Source organism: Hemitrygon akajei, chromosome 15 (assembly GCF_048418815.1).
Source record: "Hemitrygon akajei chromosome 15, sHemAka1.3, whole genome shotgun sequence".
In the NCBI taxonomy this organism is placed as follows: Eukaryota; Metazoa; Chordata; class Chondrichthyes; order Myliobatiformes; family Dasyatidae; genus Hemitrygon; species Hemitrygon akajei.
In genome coordinates, this window is record NC_133138.1 from 52,018,446 (window position 1) to 52,029,692 (window position 11,247).

Sequence of the window (11,247 nt, forward strand, 5' to 3'; positions counted from 1 at the left end):
CACACTCATAAGCGTACAGTGAGTAGAGCAGGGGGCTAAGCGCCCAGCCTTGTGGTGCACCTGTGCTGATGGAGATAGTGGAGGTAATGTTGTCAATCTGAACCAGGGACATACACCAAATCCATCTCCATTTCCAGCAGACACATCTTTCCCTCCCCCACATTCTGCTTTCCACAGAGATCACTCCCTAACCAACTCCTTTGTCCATTCGTCCCTCTCCACTGATTTCCCTCCTGACACTTAACTGTACAAGCAGAACAAGTGCCACACCTGCTCCTACGCCTCCTCCTTCACTACCATTCAGGGCCTCAAACAGACCTTCTAGGTGAGGCAACACTTCACCTGTGAGTTTGTTGGGGTCATATACTGTATCTGGTGCTCCTGGTGTGGACTCCTGCATATTGATGAGACCCGATGTAGATTGGGAGACCACTTTGTTAGGCACCTATACTCCATCCACTTGAAAAAGCAGGATCTCCTGGTGGCCATCTATTTTAATCCTGCTTCCTGTTCCCATTCCGACATGTCAGTCCATGCCACTCCTCTACTGTCACGATGAGCCCACGCTTAGGTTGGATGAGCAACACCTCATATTCAATCTGGGTAGCCTCCAACCTGATGGCATAAACATCAATTTCTTGAACTTCCAGTAATTGACCCCACACCCTCCTTCACCCTTCCACAGTCTTATTGCCCTCTCTCACCTTTATCTCTTACCTGCCCATTACCTTCTTCTGGTGCTCCTTCCCCTTTCCCTCCTTCTATGGCCTTCTGTCCTCTCCTATCAGACTCCCCTTCTCCAGCCCCTTATCTCTTTCACCTATCAGCCTATCAGCCTCCCAGCTCTTTGCTTCACATGCCCCTCTCTCCTGGTTTCACCTCTCACCTACTACCTTGTACTTCTCCCTCCCCCCCCCCCCTCACCATCTTACTTTGACTTCCCTTTTCTTTTTCCAGTCCTGATGTAAGGTTTCCTTGTGAAACATCTTTTCCACAGATGCTGCCTGGCCTGCTAAGTTCCTCCAGCATTTTGTATATTACTTTGACTTCCAGCATCTGCAGATTTTCTCTTGTTTGCAGTACACCAAATACATTTTGATTGTTCCATTCTAAGTACAAAAAGTACAGCTTTGCAAGTATTACTCAATTCCAAGTATAGAAATATAGAGATTACTGAAATAAAGATGGAATTTAAACTTCTCGTTGCATTGTTCAGAGTTACCAACAGGTATGAACGATATAATACGAAATAAGACTAATAGCTAAGGTAAAAACAATGTATAATCGAACGCCAAATTAGGCATATAATTAAATATATTACCCAATTATATTATCCGATTATATATCGACTAATATTACATTAATAATATACTTGAGATAAGTAGAAAAACTTTTAAAAATTAAATAATATTAACAATATGCCCGATTTTAAAGCAAATTATTTCGAATCTTCTTGTGTTAGTAACAAAAACACATTGCACGTGAAGTAATATTGTGACTAAACTCAACCGCCTGCACAAAGGAGTCATGATTATAATACAAAATTATATTAAATAGACTATCCGGATAGCTGATTGGCGAAGCACAGCAAAGCAATGAAGTTTCGCCTTACGACAAGAACTTCAGAGGCTCCTCCTCCGTATCTAGGGCTCCCTGAGACTCCTAGTGACTACTCTCCCATTGGTTGTACATTGTATCAATTTTGTCCCGAGAACCAATGACCGAGAAGAACGAGTCTCTTCACTTTTGACATCAGATCATGTGGCTCCTAACAGCTGATGCAATGTTCAAGTACAAAGCGGTGGCCGCAGCTGGCCTGGGTTCGCAGTCGGGACTGTCAGCGGGCTGTGGGCGAACGAGCCGTTGCTCCTGAAGGAGATACAACGGGGCACTGTATTAAGCAGTGATGGTGATGATGTACGTCCAGACTTTAGGAGGCGCGGGTCCTTATAGTACCAGGACGAGTCCTGCCGCCCATGAAGAGGATGGTGTGGTCCAGCTGATGAAGAAACTCCTTCAGAATAGCTTCGCTGGCGAAGCGATAACAAATTCAAAGAAGATAAAGCATGATGAAAACCCCTTTGAGAGGCATTTTAGCGTAGATAACGAACACCTAATTCCTACTTCAGGTGAGCAGCGCATTTCTTTTATTCCTGGATAACTCAATACTAAGAAAGCCCTAAAATAGCCAATTTCAGTTTATGTTTTATCCGAACGATCGTCAGTTAGCATCTGACATATTCTAATTGAAGTACCTCCACAACCTGAAAAGAAAATGCTGGGGGCCCTTTACGTTTGGTATCCCTTCGATTCGGACATTTATTTCCTTTTCTTGGCAGAAATGCGGTGAAGTTTCGCCCTCTCTCTTATTTTTCCAATCGGAATGCCGATTCAAGCTAATCAATTACATCATCGCTATTCTAGAATCCAGAATGCATTAGAAAAGTAGTGTGGCACAATGATAAACGTCAACCGCTTCACATCGGTAAACCATGGAGTGTACAATGCCAAACAATGGCAGAAATATTCTGAGAGTGGCGATCTGTGCTCAGTACTGCGGGCTAAGGATTACTACTGTTCAATCGGTGTTTTAAAGCAGAAGCCAAATAAACGATAAATTTGAAATGAACTAAATTTATGGGGATTCCTGCGGAAATAAATTGTCATTTTGGACGATGCAAAAATTTCCCTTATTAATGCAATGTCATTATGGACTGAAAGAACATTCGTGCACCAATACAAACTTTTGTTATAATATCTTTAGCAGAAGAAAATGTGCAGTAACTGTAAATGTATGTTAGTAATTGCATGATCAAGTGTCTCCTTAATAGTGTATGAAGTGATAATTCATAAAATGGTTTAAAAAATGATTTCTGTTGCCATTAGGATAGTATGAACCAGATAGGATACTGTGAACCAGTTGGCAACATTTTTAACCCCAGGTCAACAAGTTATTCTGCATTGGAGATTAAAGTGTAAAGATCTATACATGGATTCCAGTGAGTTACTGTTGCCATGCTGTATTGCTAGAGGTGCAGTTTTTCAGATGTCTAAACCAATGCCCTATCTGCTTTTGCAGATGGATGTAAAAAGTCTCACAACAATATCAAAGAATAGAAGAGTTATCTTTTGTTTCTCAACTGAATTGTCCCAACATCATTAAAACTGCTCGTCCAATTATTATATTGCTGTTTGCAGAAGATACCTGTGTGCAAATTGGTTGTTGTGTTTCCTACATTACAACAATGCATAAATTACTACTTTACCTGAACAGCACTTTGGAAAATTTAAGGGTTACTATAATGCACTATATAAATGTTAGAAATATTTATTGATATTTTATCCACATGATCAATTTTGGAGTCTTTTTAAAAATTTCATCTGTATGTAACCAATATTAGAGGATGTCATTTAAACCAGATCCATGTGATTCTCTACTAATTCTAGCAGTAGGAAGTAAGATTGAGAGTAATTGAATCAATTATAGACTTCCAGTTAAAATTACTAATTCTAAATGTTATTTATTTCCTGAAAATAATACACAATTCTTGTTCTTCTCTTTCAGATATGTATTTTGTGAATCAGTCTGGTAACGATTTTATTGTTTTGGAGGAATTTTTGGAAGAGAAGAGCTGCCAGCATCTCGCTAAGCAGATAGAGTACTGTTTGTCCACTTCAAAGAAATCCCAGTTGCAATGTCAGGAGCTCTTGATCCCTCAGTATATGATCCGACGAATAGCACAGGATGTAGTTCGAATGGCTGCCAGTGAGCCCTGTGGACTGCGTGGCGCTGTGATCTATGTTAATTTGGAACACGAGAATACAAATAAGAAGCTGGGGAAAATAGTGTATGACAGCACTGTCATTCCTACCTTTGAGCTGACTCTGGTCTTTAAACAAGATAACAACTCCTGGCCCAGTCTAAGAGATTTCTTTTCCATAGGGACCTGCTTCACGCACGCATCAAGAAGGGTTTTGAAACTTAGCCCAGGATTTAGATTAGTGAAAAGAAAGTTGTATTCCTCAGTTGGACCAATTATTGAAGAATGCTGACTGAGTGCCAAATTAGATCTTGGAGGCAATTTCTGTGCTGAGAATTCTGATTAATGATATTTTGAGGTTTAATTATTGTTATTAAGCCTGGAACAGAATTTTGTTTATAAATATTCTCAGGCACAAAATGCAACAGTTTGTTATGGATACTGCATAACTTGAATTTTACTAATACATTTGAAGATCTGGGATGCTGAATGTATCAGGACAGGAAGCAGAGGATGCATAATGGAGGCTCTCATTATTGTATTTTTCACATTGTGCTCTCCTCTTTTACTGCTAAAGTTAGATATTTTTGGTTATGGGGTGGCTGAGGACTGTTGAAAGCATGTGGTGATGGTACAGAGGATGCAAAGTGCATGAGGGAAATTCCAAGGGAAGGAGATGAAGAAAATGAAATGTGTGTAAACTTTTTGTCAGAAGAGGAAATGAATGGAGTAATGAATTGGAAAAATAAGTACACTACATTACTAAGCTGTGTAATTGAGCAATGATTATTTGATTAAAATGAAGTTGAAAAGGTCTGTTTTTTCATGTTTGCACATTTTTGCACTGCAGTTAATTGCACTGTTCAATTGAACAAATTTGTATGGGCATGCAGGACTTGCTCTAAAGTAGTATGTTGCATTTATATGAACAGTGGGGCTTCTCAGAATGGATGGAAAATACTGGCAACTGCTAACTTCATCGATTGTAGTGCCATGATTGAATTCTTGTTAAAGTTGTAAGAGATTGTCCTATTGTAAACTCATTGGAAATGTTGGAAATAAACTTTATATAGAATATTGTCTCAATTTTTCTATTTTCATTCTAATGAAAACTAAATCCTTTTATAGATTGACCTAATTCAAAGAAAATAAATTACAAAATTCCCAGCTAATGTTACACTAATCATAAAATTCTGGAATCTGCAACACAAACATTTGTCAAGAGTTTGTTTGAACTATTGGGGATTTGAGAATAATGGAAATAAAACAGAAAAGTGGAGTTGATGCCAAAGCTAAGGTGACAATCACTTTCCAGCAGATGTATGATCTTTTCTTTCTGCTGTATTTATGCTGTAGCTGACAATATATCGCCAGGAAGTTTATATGTTGCAGTGAGAAGTGCCATAAATTTGGGTAGAAAATTTTTTAATTCAGCTTAGCCATAAATTAATTGTTATGAAATAATTAGGATTCTGTCTGACTTAAATGGATACTGGAAATCCAAAGGAACACACACAAAATGCTGGAGGAACTCAGCAAGCCAGGTCGCATCTATGGAAAAGTTGACATCTTGACCTGAGATGTCGACTGTTTAATCTTCTCCATTGATGCTGCCTGGTCTGCTGAGTTCCTCCAGCATCTTGTGTGGGTTGAATATTGAATGAAAATTATAGCTGGCATTTCTATAGTGTTTTCTTTTTTATCAAGTAAATAGTGAAAGGTAGTTTATAAGAACATTAATCAGGCAGAAAAATAGTTTCTGATTAACTGGTGTTAGTGATTGATTTTTTTTTTTTTGGTTTCCTTTTTTGTGCTGAGCTTGTGTTGAGCTATCTGATATGGTCCAGTTCTGAAATGTGGCTTAGAGAGAATTTCAACAACCAGTGAACTGGAGCTGTTTCTGTGACAATTAATCAATATCAGCAGGGGGTTATGTCAGGCTTGGGCTGGTTAGTGGTTAACATTTTCACCACTCAGAGAGCTAGGTAATGATCATCTCCAGCATGAGATGCCCAGACATTCTACTTGACATTCAAAATTTTACCCTTAATTGATCTCTAACTATCATTATCTTAGGATATTTGAATTGACTCAATGCTTGGATGAGTGCTTTCTAACAGCTCCAAAAAAGTTGACTATTATCAATTTGTCACCAGTTTAAATATTTGTTCACTTTGCCACTGTCCCTAAATTGTTGCATTATGTGCTCTAAAAATATTGTACCAGAAACTCCAAGAAGTCTCTTTTGACAATACATATTGCAGTTTGAAGGGCAAGACCAGCAATCAAAGGTAGCACTATCGCATCCACATTCCACTTATATTGACTTTGAAACAGACCCTCATTGTAACTAGGTCAAAATCCTGTAATTTTCTGCCCAAGAGTTTTGAGAGAGGCCTAGTGCCTTAAGGTAGCTCACTCACTTTCAAGGCCATCTAGGAACAGGTAATAACTACCAATTCTGTGAAAGGGTGCAAATTAATGTTTTTATTCATTAACGGTTGTCAATCAAATTTCAAGCAGTCGATGCGAGGTTTAAAGGCTATCATATGCTGAGTCATCCATTGATTCTTTTGAAGATTTAAGTTACATTTTCATTTTAAGGTTTTCTGTTTCTTTTTCTCTGTTAGTGCCCACAGTATCACGAGAATACTTCTAACTGTGGAAACTCATTTGTTCAAAATCTGGGCCAGAAAATTCACTATAGAATTCAACATCCTCAATATTTCATGATCTTAAATTTCTAAAATATCTATTCACTTTTTAAAATCTATCCATAATTTTTAGCACAAAAAATCTGCATTTTATCACACATTTAATGCTCCAATTACAGGTTAAATTACCAACATTCAAATATTTTAGATTTTTTTAAAGACTTCTCCATTATTGATAATTGGGCTCACAACTAAATCTTTCCTTTAGTCCTTACATATTTTAAAAGATCTTTACTATGTTTCCAACAGGTTTTTCTTTCTTTGCATTCCTCATCTGTTTCTTGGTATTTTAACACTATCGGTCCATGTATACCACTTTATTAAAAAGCACTGTATGCTTTACCTTTGGTAATGTTTTCATTTTACTCCATTGTATTCCATGTCTCTGGAATATTATAATTTATTTCATTCCATTGGATGTACTTGCAATTAATTTCTCTTTCTTCTTGCTCAATTTCTTACCATTCTTTACTAATACAATTTTACTCTCTATTCTCTGTGGGTATACACAAGCTGGAAAACATAAAACTGCTATTTATGAAGAGAAAGACAAAAAACAAAAGAAATCACTGATTTGTTCATCTAACATCAGTTGTGAGGAATCTATGTTGTGAAATGCAATAACAGAGTACCTTGAAAAGAATGACAGGATTGAGCAGAGTCAGCATAGATTTATGAAAAGGAAACCATGTTTAACTAACTTTGTGGAGTTCTTTGAAGTGGTAACTAGTAAAATTGATAAGAGGGAACTGTTGCATGTACTTCATTTGGATCTAGGGAAGGCTTTTGAAAAGATCACACTGGAAATCGGTCAGCAAGTTTAGAGCATATGGAGTTGGAGGTAATGCAGTCAAGTCAAGAAGAGTCTGTTGTCATGTACGCAAGTGGAAAAAGCTGCTTGCAGCTGCTCTCAGGCACATTGGTAGAGACAACACACATTATATAAATTCCAACAGAGGTTGTACCATGAACTTTCACACACCTGGTTCTAGTTTTGCCACTTGAGAAGAGATTAGAGAACACTGGCCTAATCTACTCCTAGTTTAGAAGAATGGGAGAGAATTTCATTGAAATAACAGGGTGGAAGCAGGGAGCATATTTCTACCCATATTTCCCTTGGCTGAGGAGTCTAGAACGAGGGGTCACTGTTCCTGAACAAGGGGTAGGCAACTGAAGACTGACTTAAAAAAAAAATCTTTGGCTGAAAAATGCCATAATGCTTAAAATGAAAAAACACAAGTTGAAAAAAAAGGATATAGAGTTGCAGATCAGGTGTTCCGCAAGTAATGCAAAATTGAGGGTTAGTAGTTTAAAGAGTATATCTGGCAAATTCATTGAGGTGATTGGATTAGACATTAGGCAATAGAAAAGGAATATGGGAGCAGACTGAGAAAGTGTGATTAGAACTAATTTGCTCATTTGGAGGGGAAGGCTTGACAGAAACTTGTTAGGTGAAACAATCTACTTTAGTTTTGTAATTTCTATGTGCGATATTAGGTGAGCCAAAGGCTCACTACATTTCTTGTTTAATTTGTCTTAAGATTTTCTATCACAAATAAAAGTAGTTAATTCAGACAGTTAATGCAAAACAATCTGATACTGTTTCTTAACCATATGCATTAGTTCCGGTTCAAATATCTTTAACAATTTGCAGTTTTTCCCCCAATGTTTTATAAGACTTTAAATGATATATCTCAATCATATGGCCCATTCAATTTACTTTTTGAATATCAGCTTCATTTCATGTTCCAACTGACAACACATCCTGAAAATTGACAGACTATATTGTATTTATTTTTAATACTTATAGTAGCTTTAACAGGCAGTCTCTAGGTTATGAGAGGGTTCTGAGAAAAGGTATTTAAAAGTGCCCTGTTCCTTTCCCACTTGGCAGAAGATGCTACAGTTCTGTAACAGCTGGCATATCCATTCCCACCCATTTTGCCAGACTGACAAACATTCAATTACATGTACAGGGTGTACATAAATTGGGCATCTGTGATCCTGGGGAGAGTCTGCATTATGTTGTGCTTTTATTGCTAGCATTTTAACATTTTTTACTGTAATGGAATAAGTATTTAAATGTCTTTTCAACAAGGCACGTTGTGAAAAGTTGAATATCCAATCATGAACATATACACACATATTACATCATTCTGGCTGACTGCTCAGAATTAAAAACACAACAAAAAACCCTGCAGGCGCTGTTACAGTGGGTCCTGCTCCCAAATGCATAGTTTGCTGTATTCTTTTGTGAGTGTTAGCAAACCTCAATCAATCGTAAAATTTTGAATGTATTTTGGAAATCTAAATAATAGGCAGGGATAGATTCAACAGACATCTTAGAATGCCACAAAGCTTCTTATTTGGATATGACTTACGCTATTGATTTAAGATTGTGAGAAGCTCTCCAAGCCACAAAATCATCAAAAATTGCTGAAGTGCTTTTTAGTTCTTACATATTGAACAATAAGTTAATCCTCTGAGGAGCAAGTGTTTTGAAGCTGTTTAACGGAGTGGTCCAATGAAAACACATCAGATTTCACAGGTTTGACAGACACCACAATGCTGAACAAAGCTGAGAGGATAAATCTGTAATCTGTATTCAGCTTCTCTTTTCACAGACGGCGAAAATATGCAGTAAACAATCCCACAAGCCTCCTGGGCTCTGCCAGCTGATTCGGAGCTTGAAGTTGTCTTTCAGAGAAATAAAGTATTCTATTCAGCTGCTCAACTTTAGAAAGAACGAGGGACTGGAATAAGTGTACTGATATATCAACAGTTTATTTTTTGGAAGCTGAAATGCACACCTTTATTCTCTACCACATTCAACCTCTAACAATTACCCTGATTATATTGAATTGCTCAATGGAGAAAACAGAGCAATTAGAAACTGAATGCACTTTGCCCGAAATACATTAAATTATACCCTTAAAAATGGATGCAATCCATCAAGGTCAAACTGTTATGTTAACTGGATCTTAATGAAATGCAGTTTCCTCTTTTTGCATTGCAATAATCACACATCTTCTAATGTATACCTAGCCAAGGCCTGGCTTCCATTTTAAATGTCAGCAATCAGACTATATGCTATAGTTTTATCACTGAAAATGCTGGATGAAGTCAGCAGGTCAGGCAGCATTGATAGAGAATGGATGAAGGATCTTGACCTAAAACATCTGGTATTTATTCCTCTCCATAGATGCTGCCAGACCTGCTGATCTCCTCCAGCATATGTGTGTGTTACTCTGGATTTCCAGGATCTGCAAAATTTCTTGTATTTGTAATAGATTAATTCCTAATTATGCGGCAAGGTGTTATCCACTAACTCAAACAAATTAAATTCTTAAAAGTAAATACTGTAGTTTGCTTGTGATTAACAAATATCTAAAACTATGTCAATATCAGAAAGATTAATAGATTTTTCAAAATATTTTTATATTATAATAACAAAACCAATTATAGACAGTTTGTAAAGCTTTTGTGCATATAATTATTTGAAAGGTAATAAGTTTCAAGTAGTTTGACTGTTAGTTCAAACACAAATTCAGGAGAATGAAGGTTTTGTTGTTTCTGAGGAAGGACCAGTGTTAGAGTAGCAAACTCTTTCACAGATATGGCAGGAGGTGAGTAGGGTACTGCTTTCATTTGGCCACAAATAAAGAGCTTCTTTATATGCTTGAAGCACTAACTCAAGATTCTCAACACCATTCTTCTCCGCTTTGAATAGTCATGGGTTAGGGGTTCCCAGAAGACAGTTGTGATGCTGTACTTTAAGGAACTTTGAGAGCATCCTTGATTATTTTCTCTGTCCACCTGGCAACTTGCTCCCACAATTGTACTCAGAACATAATTTTCTGTTTTAGGAGTCTGATGTTGGGCATACAAATTATTTGGCATGACTTGAGTGTAACTAGGGCTTAATGATGTGGATGTTGGCTTGTGGATGTTGGACATTCGTTCACTTATCCTTCCAATGTATTTGGAGTATTTTATGTAGCTGTTATTGGTAATATTTTTATAGTGCTTTGAGATGCGTGTTGTAGTTAGTTCAGATATCAGAAGCATATAGGCCAATGATCACTGCTGCCAGTAGAATGTAAACTTTTTGCTACATCTATGGTCTTGCCTTTCTCCAATGAACCAAAGGCTATGCTAGCACATTCCTAGTGGTGGTAAATATCAGCTTCAATCTCTGTCTTCACCATGAGATGGATTCTGAGTTATCGGAAGTGGTACATTTTTCAGGTTTTACTGTGAACCCTGATTGTCAGAAGGCAGGGTGGCGCAGCATGGCTGATTACTAGGAGGGCTTGGTCTCACCAATGTTTTGTGCAAGGTTAATCCTCTCACATGTTTTAATAAATGAGTCAAAGATGGCTTGGAGATCATCCACTAAGCCTACACAAGCACAAATGTCATTGGTATTATTCAACTTTATTTCTTAAGCAACACACATAAAATGCTGGAGGAACTTAGCAAGCCAGGCAACATCTATGGAAAAGTGTAAACAGTTGATGTTTCGGGCCAGGACCCTTCATCAGGACTAGCTCGAAATGATGACCATTTACTTTTTACCATAGATGCTGCTTGACCTGCTGAGTTCCTCCAGCACTTTGTGTGTGTTGCTTTGGATTTCCAGCATCTGCAGATTTTCTAACATTTATTTCATAAGCTTGCCTTCACTCCTGTGGGAGATTAACTGAAGGTGAAGTTTATCTTCGCAAAGAAAAAGTTTGAGAAGTGTTGGAGCAATGCTGTCTCTATTGAGA

The 11,247-nt window shown here is 37.5% G+C and overlaps 1 protein-coding gene across 1 annotated transcript; it reads left to right on the forward strand.

Annotated features, from left to right (window-relative positions):
* The first annotated feature begins 1,779 nt into the window (after positions 1 to 1,779).
* LOC140739354 (DNA damage-inducible transcript 4-like protein) lies at positions 1,780 to 4,836 on the forward strand. The gene is made up of 2 exons (XM_073067575.1): positions 1,780 to 2,129; positions 3,566 to 4,836. The coding sequence occupies exons 1-2, from the start codon at positions 1,907 to 1,909 to the stop codon at positions 4,051 to 4,053; spliced, it is 711 nt and encodes a 236-aa protein (XP_072923676.1). The 5' UTR covers positions 1,780 to 1,906; the 3' UTR covers positions 4,054 to 4,836.
* Positions 4,837 to 11,247: the final 6,411 nt, after the last annotated feature.